At 40.3% G+C, this 18,180-nt stretch overlaps 1 protein-coding gene across 10 annotated transcripts in view; it reads right to left on the minus strand.

The window, feature by feature from the left end:
- Positions 1-111: 111 nt before the first annotated feature.
- SMG7 (SMG7 nonsense mediated mRNA decay factor) overlaps positions 112-18,180 on the minus strand; it is a 61,048-nt gene continuing 42,979 nt past the window's right edge. For 3 of the 10 annotated variants that reach the window (XM_036234527.1, XM_016145572.2, XM_016145575.2), the window contains 13 exons: positions 16,360-16,430; positions 15,132-15,192; positions 12,937-13,056; positions 11,776-12,064; positions 9,683-9,830; positions 8,836-9,206; positions 7,797-8,168; positions 6,891-7,040; positions 4,863-4,943; positions 4,226-4,385; positions 3,380-3,550; positions 3,120-3,262; positions 112-2,502 (listed from right to left, as the gene is read on the minus strand). In XM_036234527.1, the coding sequence (XP_036090420.1) occupies positions 2,389-2,502; positions 3,120-3,262; positions 3,380-3,550; positions 4,226-4,385; positions 4,863-4,943; positions 6,891-7,040; positions 7,797-8,168; positions 8,836-9,206; positions 9,683-9,830; positions 11,776-12,064; positions 12,937-13,056; positions 15,132-15,192; positions 16,360-16,430 (2,251 nt within the window). In that variant the 3' untranslated portion in view covers positions 112-2,388. Of the gene's footprint in view, positions 2,503-3,119; positions 3,263-3,379; positions 3,551-4,225; positions 4,386-4,862; positions 4,944-6,890; positions 7,041-7,796; positions 8,169-8,835; positions 9,207-9,682; positions 9,831-11,637; positions 12,065-12,936; positions 13,057-15,131; positions 15,193-16,359; positions 16,431-18,180 lie in introns of all 10 variants that reach the window. The other 7 variants (XM_016145571.2, XM_016145570.2, XM_016145579.2 and 4 more) reach the window with 4 other exon arrangements.

Consider the following 18,180-nt stretch of genomic DNA (forward strand, 5'->3'; position numbering starts at 1 on the left):
TCTGACCATCTTTGCCTTCTTTCTTTTAGATGACTTCTGAGAAGTTTAAATTCTTGCTTTTTAAGTTGGATTTTCTTTTAGGGTAGAAAAGAAACCATCTATACACAGATCTGGTTGGAGAGAACATGGTTTAATTAAAGGCAAAGCTGATTTCAGCAGCTGCAGGTCTTGCACAGACAGACCAAAACAAAACAAAAACCCAAACGAAACAGAAACAAAACAAAAAGAAAATTTACTACACAAAACCGGTTTCTGATGAAGATTCTCCTCTCTCTCGTTACTCCACATTGAAGATGCTAAGGCGAGGAACTCCGCCCCACGAGTCAGAAAACATTCCAAACACCGGATTCTCATGCAGAAATGGGGCTGTGGATGGGACGCGGGCGCTACGGGGCGTGAGATGGCGAACCTGGTTAGCTGGTCTCGGGCGCAAGAGTCAGTGACAGTTCAAACACTGGAATGTCGCAGCTGCCTGAATGCAGAGCTCGAACACACGAAGGGGGTGAAGGGAGCAGGAAGGCGACTTGGGAGGGAGGGACCGGGAAAGGCGGACACAGGGAAGGGGCTGGAGAGAAGCACAAAGGGTTGCATGTTGCCACTGGGCGGGAGGGGCGTCACGCTTTCAGGCCTTCCGAAAACAAAAACGAAAAACCAAAACCAAAACAAAAACCCCAAACGCCATGTCAAACTAAGAGAGCTATAACGTGATCATACGGGACTCCAACCGCTCTCTCTGAAGAGCAACGAGCATTAACCTCACGCCCTTTCATCGCTGTGGTGGCCCAGACGCCAGTGACAACGGGGGCTCCCGGATGTGCTTTGCTCTACAGCCGTTTCCCAGCTCTGAAGTCCCACACTCACTCCACACACTCAGACACACCACCCCTCCCCCGGGGGAGGGCAGCCGGGCACGCGCGCGCGCGCACGCCGTACACACAAGGAGACCGCCCAGAAAATAAACCTTACCACTAGCACAGCAATTGGACATTTAGATTGTTGCCATAATTTCCCCTTAAAATATTACTTTTCCAGGAAATGACTAACAGAAATGCTGTCCTTCTGTTTCTACACAAGAAAATGTTCAGTCCTCTTTCCTTCTAATAAATATCAAATAAAAGTTTATTTTCCTTTTCTTCCGCCTTTTCCAGAATGGACTTCGTTGTTTTCCTCTGTGCGTGATGCACACACGTGTCCACGTGGCCTTGGATTTCTCTCTGAAAGTGGAGGCTGGAAGACGGCAGCCGGGGGGCCGGGCCCCTCTGTGGGCTCCGGAGACGCGCTGCCTGCTTCCTCTTCAGACTGTCTTTTGGGCCCCAACTGCTGGACCCCATGCTGTTGCTTCTTGGCAAGATGTACACATTAGGAATAAAAATAATCACTAGCACACAGCATAGAAGAGGAGCGGGTTGGCGGGAAGGACGGGAGGATGGGGGTGGTGAGCAGGACAGGGGCACAAAAACCAACCAAACGAAAATAACCACACTGAAAGCTTCTACCTATCAAAACGTCAGGCCGTGAGTGGACCAGCCTGCCTTCTGAGACTGCTTGCTCTGCTACCGCAAAATGTACAGGAATCAAAACGTTCATTAAAATCCTACAGCAGTCGTCTGCTAGTCCAGCCCAGCACCACCACCAACTCTGCATCCTCGACTGGGGCTCGAGCACCTACAGAGAGAAGGGCATTTCCTGCTGGAGTCTCCAGGCCAGAGGAGGGCCCACCAGAACCTTCCGAGTGAAAGCTGAGGCCTGTACCCTCCTTTACGGACACTTCCGCTGGCTGAAGAGGTCCGCTTCCCCGTCCTGTCACCGCTGCCCTCTCACGGGGGCAGTGAGCGGGGCCTTCCTCGCTACACACTGACTAGAAGCAGCACATCTGTGTATGGAAGAATTCAGTGTGATTTTTTTACTACTGAGAGTAATAACAATAATAAAAGATGTTTAGGAATAATTTCAACTACATTCTCAGTCAGCAAAGCAATCATTAATGGATTCCTATTTTATTCCCCAAAGAGGAAAAAAGGACTGAGAAGTTCCCATTGGCTTCTCCCATCTGCCTTCCCTTCTCAGCTTTCACTTCCCACGCGGCTGGGGACATGCACGATGGAGAAGGTGAGAGGTGGTGATATCAGGTAACTGAGTGAGACAAACAGCAGTTCCTCTCTCCCTCCGGAAGGCCCCGGGGGGACGGAGAGTTCCTGATGGTTTTTCTTTTTGTCGCACTGCGGACATTTCGTGCACACTCAGCGGGCTGGTGGAACACTTACACCCTCTTGACAGCGAGAAACAGAAAAGAGGGCTGCCACCTGCAGGGGACTGTGTGGGCCAGTCCTGCAAACCCAACATGCCATGGTTTATGGAGCCTTCATTCCCAGGGTTGCCACTCTGGCCTCAGTGTGGAGGGTTCATGGTGCCTTGTCCCCGCTGCTGTTTCTGCTTCTGCTGCATTAACAGCTGCTCCAGAGCGGAAGGTCCAGGATGCATCATGGAGCTGGACCAGATAGACTGCAAAACAGCCCAGAGCTTGTCAGCAGAGGTCAAATGTCTGGTTGCCTGAAAGGACTTGTTTTTCAATCCCAGCCAAATATAAACACATATATGTCCCAAGACCCCCACCCCCTAAAAAAAATTAAGCTATTAGAAAAAGTCACTGTAAGGCTGTCTTCAAGACTAGTTAGATTATTTTAAACCAGAAAAGGAAATAGTATGTTTTATACAGGGTCTTTTTACTAAAACTCAGCTCCATGTGGGACCATAGAGTATTTACTGTAAAGGTTTTAGGCAAACATAACATTTAAAAAAATTAGATGCCCTTTTTTCACTTGTTCAGAAAAGGCTTAAATCAAACATTCCAAGATGAATCAGAATTTTACTAACCTTAGAATGCAACTAAGACCTTGTGTTTCTGGACCCCTGAAGACACTGTTTTATCACTAGTGCGTTCACAAGTTAAAAAAACAATCCCATTCAAGAATCTTGTAAGGCAGGCCATGTTTCTAGAACTTTGCTAGATATGTGCTATGAATCAATCAGTTCTAAGGGCCTTAGGAATAAACCTAGCTATTTATGTAAATAAAAGCAGAGCCATTATTTTGTGATTCTTGTTCCTGAAATCTACTCACCTTTAAGCTTTCCATGAGGACAGCAGAGGAATCCTCCATGGAAGGGCCATGGCTTGTCCAGGTGCTACCTGGAGTGGTCTGATGCCAACTGCTCTCAGAGGATGGTGTTGCCGAGAGATAATCAATGCCAAACCCACCCATGGCTAAAGGACGAAGAGAGATAAGAATTCAACATGTTCTATGACTGCCAAATACCACAAGCCGGGGAAAAGCAGAGAAAGTTATTTCACTTCTGCTAGGCAATGAACCCTGGCTCTCACCTGGCTTATCCGTTTTCCACCGATCTACACCTCTTCTATCCCTGTTATCTGGAGTCCCAATGGGTCCAAAATTGGAGAATGGAACAGAATTATGGTTGTGTGCTGGAGGGGAGCTTGGCAGGCTGCTTGGGTTAGAGGAATGAGGAGACTGGCTGGCTGGTGTTGAATGGTCTATTAAATCATGACAAAAAAGGACACTCAAGAGATGTTTCACAAACATACCAAGAACTATATATCTGATCGCTTAAATTCTACTAAAAATAACGGCAGGGCTTTGGCGGAAAGACAAAATAAGGGCCCCAAAAGATTCTTACAGGTGTACAAATCTGTTTCATTACACAAAGCTGAGGCGCCCCTTTCCCCTAGAACAAAAGAGAACAGGAGACGGTTTCGTTGAGAGCACCGCGCGAATGCGGCACGCCTGCCTCGGTAAGTACCTACGAGTCTTCTCCATCAGAAACAGAATGGCCTCATCTTAAGAATTACTATTAAATCGGAGTCCATTTATAAAACAGGGATAAAAAAAATCTTTTAAAAAGTGCAACTTTTCTTGCAGAGAATGAATACGTACAGACGAAACTAAAAAAATAGCTGAAAACCTTAAGATAGAACCCATATTTTTCTCCCTTACAATTCTGCTGGTTACTGAGGCTGTGAAAAAGCTTTTCTAGTAGCATCTGTTATGCGGACCAGCTCATCAGGGTTTTTTTCCGAACTATTTTCTTTCAGAAGTGACTTTAAAAGGACAAAACAAACTAATATATTTATAACTACAGACCCTACTAACAATCAATTTGTGTGTAGAGGATATGCAAGGTCTGTGATTTAAAGACTACTAGTCAATACCTGAACTGGCGGGAAGTGATGGGGACCACGGAGTCCCTTCAAAAAGGGAGTACAGCGATGTTTCCTGGGGAGCCATGGAAGGATTAAGCTCTGCTTTGGAGTTGTTTGTCAGGTTTTTCCCATACACCTCATTGAACACACTGTTATTTGGGTATCTTTCCTGAAAGAAAATGACAACTAAGTTATAGACTCACTCCAAGAAAAGCGATTTAAGAAAATGCATGTTTATGTTCACGGATGCTTGATACACCTTAAGCCTTTCTTAGCAAGACAAATATTTGAAGGCTTTTATTTCTGTTTCTTTCAGTTTTCCTGTTAAATTCATTTTCCCTTTGCTTTCTCTCACCCTTTATTTTGCTCTATGTAAACCATTCAGCTTAAAAAGTATAAATAATTTAGTTGGCTGACAGAGCCCTAAGGATTTCAATATTAATGAGAAGTTAAAGGGTTCAAACTTATCACATACAAGTCTCTAGTGCACCCCAATGGGAGGGAGGAAATAAAATCAAATATCCAGAAGATACCAGTATATGAAAGAGAAAGAAAAGAAAAAAACAGATGTACTGAAATAGAACAGGAAAGAACACAACCGGCCTACAATGAAAGCACAAAGCAGGATTCTTTACTGTTTACGCACCTGATTGAGAGAGAATCCGGTGAGGGACAAGAAAGAGGACGAATGTGACATGAGCTCGGAGGGCTTCTCCAATAAGGATTTCTTTACAATCCCGAAAAAAAAAAGTAGTCAAATTATGCCTTCCATTTTCTTAATATTAATCTTAAGATACTATACAACCAAAGTAAAGATAATTCAAGCATACTTGTACTTACCCAAGGTGCACAATATGAGGCTGAGAAGATGTGGATTCCTATCTATTAACACCATGATACCAGCTAAGTGCCAGTTGTCACAGGTGACCCACACACCTCCTCCTTGACCAGTATCTCTAATCTAGCACAGAGATCCTGGCAGGGACCAGAACCCTGGCAAATGGCAGTTCTGAGTGTTTACTAGGCAACAGTAAAAGCCTTGCCAATAGTTGCATTTAAAATACTCTCAAAACAAGATGCTGGACTGATCTGGCTGTTTTCTCTCCACGTTTTTAAAACATTGACATTAATGAGTTAAAAAAAAGCTTTCAAATCATTTGGTAACTGGTTTTGTGAACATGGTTCCTGGGCAGCTCTATTTGTGTTTTGTATTAAAATTGTTGCTAATGTCACTCAAGCCTTCGTTCAATGGCGCTAAGAAAGTTATCAGGAAAACAAAAGCTGAACCTCTGAAGTTGGCTGTCATTGAATACTTGATCAACAAAGCATTTATTAAACACTAACTACATGCAAGGCACTTTCACACATTATCATTAACAACGTTAAATGTAGGAAGGGTTATAGTCAAGGTTTTATTTTTTAAAACATGAAACGAAAAAACAAAAAAATGCCACAAAGCCCCTCCCCAATTGCTCCAGTAGCTGCACTTCCTATGGAAGAGGCGAGCGCAGGGGGAACTAAGGATTGGGAAACAGGTGGACAGAGACACCGGAGCCCCCCGCCCCAGCTACCCCAGCAGAAAGGCAGCAAGGAAGGCAGATGTGCAGAGGTAACAGTTTCCCGGCTGCGCTGTCCTCGCCCGTAGGTGCTGGCAGGGTACCACTACGGTGTCAATTTTTAGGGGAGCTTTCATTTCTGCTAACTTGGAGGGGAAAGTGAATGCTCTCTAAGGCAACTTACCCAGGCCAAGTTCCTAAGAGAACTTCAAGTGCCAGGCATAGCAGCTTCTGCCATGAGTGTCATTAAGTTTTTATTTCTCTTAACACTAAAATCAATGCATTTTAATCTTATGTTTTCTTGTCTCGTATTTATGGGAAAGAAACAGCAAGAAAGTAAAACTTAGAACTGTTTTACATTACGATGGAGTGAAGGGAGGAGGGAAAAAACCTCATAGCATGTATTTTTCTTATACTCCCTCCTCTTAATAAAATATGCTGCAGACACAACGTGCAAGTGGCGTGCCACCCTGTGAAGTGCAGACTAGGTTCTAGAAGGTTATCTTTAGGAGATACCACTAATCGATTCTTAGATTTTATCTTATGTCATCCTAGTTATTTATCTCTGAAGTCACTCATGTATGGCACTCCAACAATGCTTTTAAATAGAATCCTCTTCATCTTTACTCGTTCTGTTTATATTTCTGGCTCTGAACTCAGCTCAGGGCTGTTGGTTAACCAAACAGAAGAGTCACACACTGCTCGATAACATCAGTAAAAAAACTTAGAACATTTCATTTAATAATTTGAGTACAGGAAGAAAAATCTCACTGTTTCTAAACAAAATTAAATGGCATTTGAAATTCCTGAGTCCAGATGGAAGTGCTACCTGAAAAGCTAATTTGCCAGCATCACGTCCTGTGTGTGACCAGCCCTGCAGGCTTTCTGGATAATGCATATAACAATGTTGTGACTCTAAGATTTGGGAAACTGGGGAGTCAGAAATTTTATGCCATGTTCTACTACCACTGGAAGGTTAGTTTGGGCCACTGGGAAATAAGTTTTACAATTCTGTGATGAAGGAAACCCTTCCCAGGGAAGAAATCACCTATTCCAAGTACTACAAAAATCTCAGGAAAGCAGCTGGGGTTAGAGCAAGAATTATGTCAAATACATACAAAGAGGCTTCTTCCAGGAAGAGAGGCGAGAGGGCCCAGCAGAGCTGGGTAAAGATCAGGAGGGTTAGAAAAAATCAGCTCTTCCTCTTCCTCCAAGGCAGCCAGACTCTTTAACAGGTCCGGAGGAAGCAGAGGGGAGCCCTTGGGGTCCTAGTGACAGAAAGGATCACAGTGAGATGCAGTAAGAGATGACAAAAGCACAAAAGAGTAGTGGTGTGGTTAGGGGGATGCGGGCAACGGGTCAAGGAAGAAGAAGTAAGTAATAGTGAGACAGTTGTGCAAAGAGGAAAACGCTCTGAAACACAAAAGCAAAGTGACGCAAGGACAATGACAGAGAAAGATCAAGATAATACAAAGCACGAATACTGAAAACAGAGCAGAATATAAAAGGTTAATGTGGCTAGTAAGTAAAACAATGCAACGAAGCAAGTGATTAGCGTATCCTGTGCTAACAGAGAAATAGCTCTTTTTAAAAGTTACTAACATAGACCAGTTTCTCCTCCTGAACAAAAAGGGCAGGGAAGGGGAACTCTACTACCAAAGAAAACTGGCTGACTGTTTCTCTCAAAAAGCAATTTATTTAAACATGTAGTAAACCTATTTTTAACCTGAGATGATTCAGCCCAACGGAGGGCAGCTTTGTCTCAGAATTCTCTAATATGCAGGGTTAAGAGATTTCAGCTCATGATTTCTTGGCCAGACCATCACAGTTCAAAGATAGTAACGGAATTCTTCGGCTCCCCCGAATCAAACGTACTTGTAACCATGAAGAGGAAGACCAAGTGCTGTGCCCACTGCTCAGCAGCAGTAATGGATCAGAGTGACCTTTACAAGCATTTCCTTGAGAAATTCAAGAGAGATGCAGCTCCTATTTCTGAAGTGCCTGGTGATGGGAAAGACACACACCTCAAATGGCATCCTGGGCACAGGATCCTGCTCTGGACGGAAGACTCCTGGTGACCGCTTGCCCCTGCGGTCCATATTTGCTTGCTGGGCCATCACAGCTCTGTTATCAGCCATGCTGTAGGAAGAGTCCCAGTAGAATTCTGGAACCTTGACTTCTGAGGGATTATGGTTATATGGCTCCATGGGAAAAGGCTTCATTTTTTTCTCTAGAGGCTGCTGCTGCATTACTGGAGGTTGCAAAGACGGCTCAAACACTTTTATGGGGTCTTGGGTCTGAAGGTAGTAGGGCTGTTTCACAGGCATGATTTTCCCTAATGGGCCTTGAACCTGAGGGGGATTCCACAGCTGTTTGGAGGCATCTGCCTGTTGATACTAAAAACAAACAAAAAAAACCCAGAGAGATGCTTGTCATCGGGATGAGGATAAAACATAATGTTACACTCAATACTCAGGAATCACTGGATGGAGGTGAGAGATTTTACAATCAAGAAAACTCTGGCGATGCAGCAGTTTCCTTTACCCTATAGGTTTTTCTACACCTGGAGCTCTCTGGAAATAGACTGTGAACACTGAATTCATATTATCTTTCAAGTTAGCAGGTTTAATGAATGAATAAACGAATGAGTGTGTGTGTGTGTGTGTGTGTGTGTGTGTGTGTGTGTGTGTACTTGTGTTGTCTCTATTCTGCTTCAAACGCTGTGGGGATGACAATATTTAAGATTGGTGTCATATCTTTAACACCTCATCAAGATTATGATTCTATTTCCTTTCTACAGTTTATGTTCAAGTAGGAGAAATTTACAGAAAATTCTTTTCAAAGAATGGTAGTTAAGATCTATTTTCTTTTAGAAAAGGGAAAAGGGAAACATCGCAACTCTCCTAAATGGGAAAAAGAATATTTTGTATTTCCATCATCATCATCACGAGTCCAAGCAAGAAATATCTGAAAGCCTAACTAGTGTTTTTAATTAACCAAACACTGAATAATTTCAGTCCTCCCCTCCCATCTCGGCTGGACGGTCCACACAGTGCAACCTACCTGCTGGAACCCAGAGTGGTGAGGAGGGCTTTTCCCCAGAGCCGGCACGGCCTTCGTGGGGGACTGCTGTTGCTGAGCTAGAGCTTGAGCCTGCAACTGGCTTGTAGACTGTGCTGTTGGCTGAGCTGGTAAAGATGTAAGGGGCTGCTGGGAAGGTGGCTGTGGCTGTTGAGGTCCCTGGTTCATTGGCCCTGGTCCAGAGGGCCGTTGCTGGCTGTAAGGAATGTGGGACTGTTTCCCAGCTTGCACCTGGTTTCCTGCTGTAGGCTGAAGAAAGGTTCCTGGGACAGAAACACCAGCTGGGAAGGTGTAACCTGAGCCCATAGAAAATGCCACAGGAGGGGGGATCACATACGCTGGGGGCGGGAACCCTTCAAAACAGAGAAGAATATAGCTTTAGTTCTACAGAAACTCAGCAAAAGAAAGGCAAAAATAAGCCACTCAGGGGTGGGGGAGGGTAGGGAGGCGGGTCTTCTCATAAATTATAAAAGGTAGGGATTCAACCATTGAGTAAGACTGATCAAGTGAAAATCTTTAACTTCATTTTCAAGAATTAAATATAGATTATTGGCTGTTACCTTCTACCTACTGAGTAACTGGAATGTTCTAAAGGTGGTTTCTAATGTGCCATGGAGTAATGAGAATTCCTTCATGATAACAAATACACGCATGCAAATAAACTACAGAGAAATGGCTCAAAAATAATTTCATAAGCATTAGAAAACAGAAAACTCTCTCTACCTTTTAATATTATGGTAATGTCACTCTAATAAGAGTATAAATTACTCAATAAATTACTCAGAAACTCCTAAACGGCCATTATCAAGTAGACGAAAGTACTATTTACCTGGCCGGCTGGGAAGAGGAGGGAAGGCTCCATGGTGATGGATGGGAATGAACTGGGAGTTGCTACTTGCTTGAGTTGGGGTCTGAGTTACAGGTGTTTTCCTGGCTTCAGAGACTGGAGTCTTTCTTAGTTCTGTCTGGGATTTCACCTATGACCAACAGAAGCAAAACTATAATACTCTGAAACTCGGAGGTGTCAGAAAGAAGCACCTACTCTAAGAAAGTATTTAAAACACAATTATGTCCAAAATATGCTGAAGATATTTAAATTCACCTAAGTTAAAAAGAGGAAAATGAAAACAAATGATTTAATTGCCAATAAAAAATATATAGGCTTAGTTTACCAGTGTAATTATTTTGCTTTCACAAAATCATGCAAATATTAAATAGGAAAAGGACCCGAGAGTTCGTTTGTTTTACAAATGAGACACCAGATGCCAGCAGGCTGAAAAACTTGCCTATGATCTTAAGCTGCCTGTCATGGGCTCCAGGGCCCTTAATACTCTAATTCATTAAATAACTGATATAAATTATGAGTTAATAATGACCATTAATTCACAGGTGAGATACCTTGGTCCACAGAATTTAATTTCATCTGGGCAGCCTTAAAATTACCAGTTGGGCATCCACCCTGCACCCTGCACCCTACCATCCTTCAGAATTTGTAAGGATTCTTTCGGCAGTAAGGAACAGGCTCTGAGATCCTGCACATGGAGCCAGAGAGAAGTGGATGCCACATGCACGATTCAAGATGAGTAAAAGGATAAAAAATAGGTACCTTTTAGAGAAAACTTAGGATGGGGGACAGAGGATGGTGATATACTGACGACTGTCAGGCTCACTTTAATCATCTATAGGAAGATTTAAGAGGGATGAGAGACTGGAAAGGAGATTTTATCTTTGGTCTGGACCTTGCTAGAAAGCAGTTATAGAGAACACAGGCAGAGCGGGCAGGAACTGCTGGATTCTTTACCCTTAATGCATTGATCCTTCAGCTGTATAGTTCATCTGGTTCCCCCTGCCTGGCCCCAGCACCTCTTTCTCTGTGCCTTTTCTTGATTTCTACGATTTCTCTCTACTATTAATTTTAAAATGGAACTATTATGTTCTTATGTCTCCCTTTCCTTACCCAAAAAATCCTTGTAAAGGAAAAATGTTGAAAGTACTGTATGCTTGAAAGTAGCATTTAATAATGTAAGGTTTCTCACGCCTACTGCAAATGAATGTCTAAGCCAAAATGTGTTAACAAATCAAATTGCTACTTAGGGATTTAACTTAAACATTAATGGTACTAGCTCAGAGTTAAGACCCATTTCCTTATACATGAAATCATCCATAACTCTTCGGATAGGCATTAAAAAAAAAAAATCACAAATAACTGAGCAGTGTTTATCTTTTCCCAGCAGGAAACTTGGGTTCTTGCTTTAAAAATTCTCACGAGCCAAGGTAACACTGAAGTTTTATGATGCTACTGGTTGGGACAGAGATAAATGTCAAGAAAAAGAGCCTCGTCATTTTACAAGAATGTATTTTTTGTGTATTTAGTTTGAAAGAAAAAACTGTATAAGCCTTAATATACTCTTGGTACTACTGGATCTCTAAAAGACCCCACATTTCTCAGTATAGCATTAACAAATGGCGATTAGACCTTCCAAAGAAAACACACGTCTTTGTTGAACTGACAGCTCTGCAACTGGTCACTTGAAACCACTTAAATGGGAGAGAACTGACAAAAATGTCAAACGGGTTGAGACTCTTTCACTCACATGACAATTTCCAAGAGTAGATGAAGTAACCACCTACAGTAGCTCTTTATGTGACCTTACTGTGCAGCATTCGAAGAATGCATTTAGGCTGCTAGAAAAGCCGATACTCAAGGCTTTAGGAACAAAATAAAAAATCTTGCCTTTTGTGTGAGCCTTCCTCTACCTGCGTTATAGTTCAAATACAGCTTACCTGCACTGCCACATTCTGCTTTCCTGTTTCCTGTAACTTTTCTAAGGTGCATTTCTTGGTTTCTGTTTTCCTCTTGCTGTTGTCCTTCTTTCCATCATTCTTAGTTACAGTTACTCCTTTGCTATAGTCCCTTCTCACCTCTTTGGGAGGAAAACTTCTTCCTTGGTCTCTGTTCACTTCTCGTGGCTTAATGTTCTCTTTGAAGGTGACCATGGGTTTCTCCCCTGTGTCACAGTTGCTGCTTAGGTTTCGGCCCGTAGACAGCACCGATTTCAGTCCTGGGTTCCCGTCTGCAGCCAGCGGCTCTATCACAGATGTTTCTTGTAGAATGAGGTTCTCTTTGGCTTCAGTGGGGTCTTCCAGTATTAACTCTGGGATTTCTGTGATAAATAACAATTTCCCTACCTCATTTTCACACTGAATCAGCCTAAAAAAGTAAAAATAAATCCGTATGTGAAAAATAGGAACCTAATAAACAACATAATTGTGTATGGATCCAACAGTCATATATTCCCAGCCCTAAACACTTGGATACAGCAGGATATAACAATGTGCACTCAGGTAACAAAAGGAGTTATGGAGAAACTCAGAATCTCATCATCATACTGAACACCACTAAACACATTCCTACGTCCTTTTAATGTTTTCCAATAATCACAGCTACATTTACCGAGCATGTCTGAAGCACAGACACCAGATTAGGCCTTTGATGTGGCTGGCTATAATTCCTGTTTTACAGGTGTGCACACTGAAGCTCAGAGGCAGTAAGTTCACTCATAAAATCACACTATGACAGGAACCGCGACACACAAAAATGAATATGAAATAGGTACTAACTTGGGAAAGGCTATAAGCAATTGGCAAAGACCCACGCCTTGGGGAAGTGGCAGAACTAGAAACTGAATTCAGACCTATCTGACTCTAAACCTTGTGCCCTCTCCACTAAACCGATGCCCGCTCTGCTTTGTCTGCAGCCACTAGCACCGTCCTGGTCCGTCCTGACTGAAACTGACTGCCATGCCAGTCAATACAAACCACCATAGCCGTGAACATACAATTCAGTTAGATTTACATACATGGTTACACATTAGAGCAGAAGCTCATGATAAACGAAGGCAGCAAAGCCAATTTCTCTACAACAGGCAATGTAATGGGGAAAACAGAGATTTCAGAGTATACTAATGATCACTAGGGTCCATAATTTCCTGTGACCAACATTTTGACTCTAGAGTTTATGATCAATAGCAAAGTCTAACACACAAGTGGTGCGCGTGTGTGTGGTGTGTGTGGAAGAAATACCTTGGCTGATTATCAGCGATCCATTTGCCTATGGAGATCAAGCGTTGTTGTCGTATCTGTCGTTGCTGACCCTCTTTGTCTCCTGTAATACCCTGGTGGCCTTTGGAAAAATCCAAGTTCCTAAAATTGACATAAGCAAGTTACAGAAAATTAAACTGCTAAAGGTATTTTCCAGGCAACGAAGTTTACCTAACTAATTAACTGAAATGGCTTGATTTTTTCCATACTAGTTATATGATGTAATCAACTGCATTTGTTTAAATATATATTTCCAAAGATTTTAAATCCAATGAAGCCAAGCTGAGAAAATTAATATGCAAAGAATAAGAGAGCATAAGAAAAGAGAAGGGTTAGTTCGTTTTGATAAGCTTGGAAATGGTTTCACAGAGCTAATACTTAAGCTGGACCTTGGCCAGGAATGGGTCAATGGGTCAGTGCTTACAGGTTGGTTAAGAAAAGAGTAAGGAGGAAAAGGGAATGCTCTAGGCGTAGCGTGAATGAAGGAAAGAAAAATACAGAGCTGTTCAAGGAACGGACTTAGTGAATGAGTGTAGGTAGGTATTAGTAGGGAGGAGAATGAAAGTAAAAAATACGGCTGAAAAATTAAGCACTGGATAGTGATAGAAAATATGCCGAAAAACGAAGCATTTGGACATCAAGCTAAGAAAGATACTGGAAAAACTAGGGGTGGTAAAATTAAAGTTTTTATATAAGTAATGGTCATCGTCAGGTCTATAGTTTAAAACTACAACTGTGGAAGCAAGGTAGAAATGGACTATAGAAAGAGAGGAACTACACGTACGGAAGTTGATTAGGGAGCTTTTTTATATTCCAGGTAAGTGATGATAAAGGCCTGAACTATGAAGAACAAATGAGAGGAGCTGGACTATGAGGTATTCTGGACACAGAATTACCAAGACTAGGTGAGAGAGATTAATGAAAATAAGAATTTTCAGATTTCTAGCTTGTTCATGTAAGTGGGCAATGGCACAGAGATAAATATAGAAAGATCATATTTTGCTGACCAAGTAAGAAAATATAAGTTTATTTGTGGTCACGATAAAGTTTAAAATGCATAAGGGAGATCAGATTATTAGAAATAGAAGTCCAAACTCCAAAAGAAGTCAGAACTGAAAAATCTCACACTTACTATCCAAGAGATGAAAGCTCAAGACAAAGGAATGGATCTGATCACCAGAGAGATGTGGAGTGTGAAGGGAAGGGCAAGGGAAGAACCCTGGAGAACACCGGCATTCCGAGGCACATATTAAAAAAGAAAAAATGGAAGAGACTGAGTGTTAAGGGCAGAAGAGTGGTGTCACAGAGCTAAGAAAAAGGTTTCGTGAAGGAAGAAGATCAAAGAGACCAAATGCTAGAGAACGTGAAATAGGATGAAAATTATAAAGTCAACAGAATTTGGTAACTAGGAGAGAACTGATAGTTTAAGCTGCAGCAGGCTGTGAAAGAACTAGGAATGAAACAGTCAGTTAGATCAACTCACACTACTCTTTTAAGAAGTTTGATAATGAAGAGAAAGGGCGACAGAGAAAGATGAGAGTGAGAATTTCACTTTTTAGAAAGAATAGGGCATACCTGAATGTTACTAGGCTAAAAGGAACTGGTTGTTTAAAAAAATTAAAAGATATTGAAAATACAATGTAGAAAGAGATGGACAGATGGAGCAAGGTTCTTGGGGATGCAGGAATGGAATCAAGGACACAGATGAAAGGGTTAGACTTGAAAATGAGTAGAAGTTATTCCTCTGAAAAACGAGAAAGAGAATGACTGGAAAAACAGAGTGCTTTTTCCTCATTATTGATATAAAAAATGTCAAGCAACAATATCCTCTGGTTTACATTTGGTTCCCATTTTTGAGAATTCCCCTCTAGTTTCAGAAAAAGTGTTTTATACAGTGAATAAATATCAGTGAATAAATATCACTTGGAAGAAGCAATTTTCTTTTCTTTTTCTATATCCATATTTTCTAAGCACTTAATATTGACATTACACAGGAATTAAAGGCACAACATAGACAAATCCTTTTTACACCAAAAACTTTCACTATTTTTTGCTGTTAGAAAAATAAGACAAGACTGGAAAAGATCAAAAGTGCTTCTATGCTCAAGCTTGACTTCAGTTAATTTTAATACTGCAATTACCAGCAATGAAATAAACCTTCTTCAGCCGCCACCTACCTGAAGGAAGGTCTCAAAGCCAAGAATCCTTGCAACTCAAACTCCTCTGGAAGTGGTGTAGCTAGAGAAGAGTAGAAATCAAAATTTCTAAGTATTTTAATTAAAATACTGTTGTTCAGCAGAATACTGCTCACTAAGAGAAAAATGAATACCTTGTATACAGAAATAGACTACTTGTGAAGCTCACAACTCTCTGATCCTCTTTATAGTAAGTAATCCTGACAAAATAACTTACCTGTCAAAGTCCTGCATGTTGCCTTTGGGGCCTAGTCATTGCTCTAATTCCTACCTCCTACTCAGTGCCAAGGAGGGTGGGTGAGGGACTTTTTTTCCCCAGCAACTTTAAAAAGTCATAGCCTCACAGCTAGTAATCCAAAGGATTGAATAACAAGACTGACATCACCTGGGAGCCTGTAAAAAATGCACGATACTGGGCGCTATCCCAAATCTACTGAAATATAAACTTCATTTTTACAAAGTCTCAGGCATTTCGTTTGCAAATCTTAATGCTTGAGGAGCACTGACCTAATAGAAGGAAAATAATCAGAAATGAGTCAACTACAGATTGTTGAGTGTAGAATTATTTATAATAAGGAAAAGTTTTAAGCAAATGGACAATGATTAAATAAATTAATCATTTATTACTTTATTTAAACGCCCAACTCTAAATCATAAAAAAAAAAGGTATATTCACAGCATGGAACATTATGCAGCCAGTAAAAATCATGCTTCAAAACGTTTAAATGACAAAGGAAAATGCTAACAATATGTTAAATTTAAAAAGCAAGTACAAAGTTGATACCAATCACATACAAATGTGTACATGGTCACATAAGGCCCACAGAAAACATACTATCATGTTAACAGTACAAAATATCTCTGTATGAGAGAATTATGGGTGACTTGTGTTCTTTATATGTTCATGTCCCAAATGTTCTATGAAAGCAGGTATTACTTTGACAAAGTAATATAGTAAGAAAAAGGAGGAAAGAAAGAAGATGGAAAGAACTGGAAAGTATTGCACTCTCTACTATTCAGATGGAGCTAAACAGGAGAATAAGCTGCTGAGAGAACTGGAAGAACATCACTTCTACTTCCACCCACTTAATCGGTCACCTCTGAGATATTAAATTTAATGCCAAACACTTAAGAACAAAAACCTGTTTCTGTCTGACTTTAAGCACACTATTAGTGGCAGAGAACAACACGAGGTTAAGGCAGCCCTTACCATTAGTACTGGAAAGATCCTCTTCATGGGGATGGAAACTATTTAGAAGAGAAATTAGCCAGGGCCAAATGCTGTAAATTAAAGAGATAGTTCAGACTTTATTTTTATACAAGAGAAATCAAAACACTAAAAAGCCATAAAAATATTATCTACAGGACTTACGCTTTATGCATTCTTCGCTTGCTTCAACATTTTAAAGACCGTATTATTTCCTAAAACATATTTTCAAAGATGTCTAGATAAAAGATATACCAGAAGGGTCAAATGTCCATGACAGAGACCTAGACTGCAGATCATTTCCTATGTTCCTAACTTAACAATTAGTGAAAATAATTTTTTGGTTTTAAACACTGAAAACTGATGTTTACCAGCAAAACTTTGACCAAGGGAATATTTTATGTTTTATACAGCTTTCACATATATCATCAGTTGTGTAACCACCACTAGTTCGTAATCTAAGACAGGGTATACGTATACCAGCTAAATCACATTCTCTGTTCCTTATTATACAAAAAAGTTTACACATCGTTACAACAGCCTTACCTCTAAACTGTTTCCTAACATATGAAATTTTTGTTAAAGTTTGCAATATTAAAAAACATTTTAAACATTTCTTAAAAATATTTTTATATTTACTTAAAAATATTAAAAATAATCACATTCTACTTATGGTAATATTTTTTCTTAGAATACATAGCAATTAATAATGGTGAAAAGTGTTTTTTTAATAAAAGCTTAGGGCGAGGTGCCCAAGTTAGAGAAAGTGAATGTAAATAATCACATCACAGAAAACTGGAAGTTGACAACTATTTCTAATAGTGGTGCACCTTGAGATACTAGAATATGCTACTTAAATACAAAATTATATATATATATATATACATACATATATATATAAAATATATAAGAAGACAAACACTGAAGAATAAATGTCTGCTACAAGCTTCTGGGGATATAAAAACATTACAAAAGACAGTTGAAGATTAATAACCTAAAAAAGAATATTAGACTAGAACACTGTTCATGCAACAGAAATGAGATCTCAAGAAAGGAGACTGCAGAAAAAGAGCACAAGTAGTTGACTTAACGATATGTAGCTTTACCCTATTTTGAATCACTGTCTAGAAAGGGAAAAAAATATATTATTACTTCATATATTTATTAGCTTAAGACAGATAACACATTCTTGAAAACGTATAGGAGAAAACAAGTTCTAAAAACAGAAAAGGTCCAGAAGCCAGAAACTGAAAATTTGACTATATGTAAAATTTCAAGTTCACATACAGACAAGAATTTGTTTTGTCATTATTTAAAAGATATAAATGAAGACTATTACTTTAATATACCAAACATATCTAGTTTTTGAGAAATACCCTATGCTAGTCTTTAAAGTTAGTAACAATTTAAGATAGAATAAAACACCTGTAAGGGCATAATTCTAAAGATCCTGATATATCTGATAGGAGGAAGAAGGAAGAGAGAAGAAAGAGGGAAAACAATGGTCTGTAAATAAAACTATTCCTCTGTCTAAATATCTTTTGCCACGATATGAAATGGGAATAAATGTCTGCACAGGAACAAAACAAAACAAACTAAACCATCAATCCCTGCCCATAAATATGAAAACTATAAGCAAATGTAAAACATAACTCGTCTTTCATAGTATTACTGATACAATTTACTGAACCAAATACAAGTTTGGGTTCTAAAGTACGTGAGGGAAAGAAAATTGTACAGCTTCTGGGTCAAGAAATGAAAAATATGTGACAGGAAGCAATGTCTAAAAGTTTATATTACTAAGACCTACACTGACATGAAAAG

The sequence above is a fragment of the Rousettus aegyptiacus genome, unplaced genomic scaffold (genome assembly GCF_014176215.1).
Source record: "Rousettus aegyptiacus isolate mRouAeg1 unplaced genomic scaffold, mRouAeg1.p scaffold_m13_p_17, whole genome shotgun sequence".
NCBI classification, from domain to species: domain Eukaryota; kingdom Metazoa; phylum Chordata; class Mammalia; order Chiroptera; family Pteropodidae; genus Rousettus; species Rousettus aegyptiacus.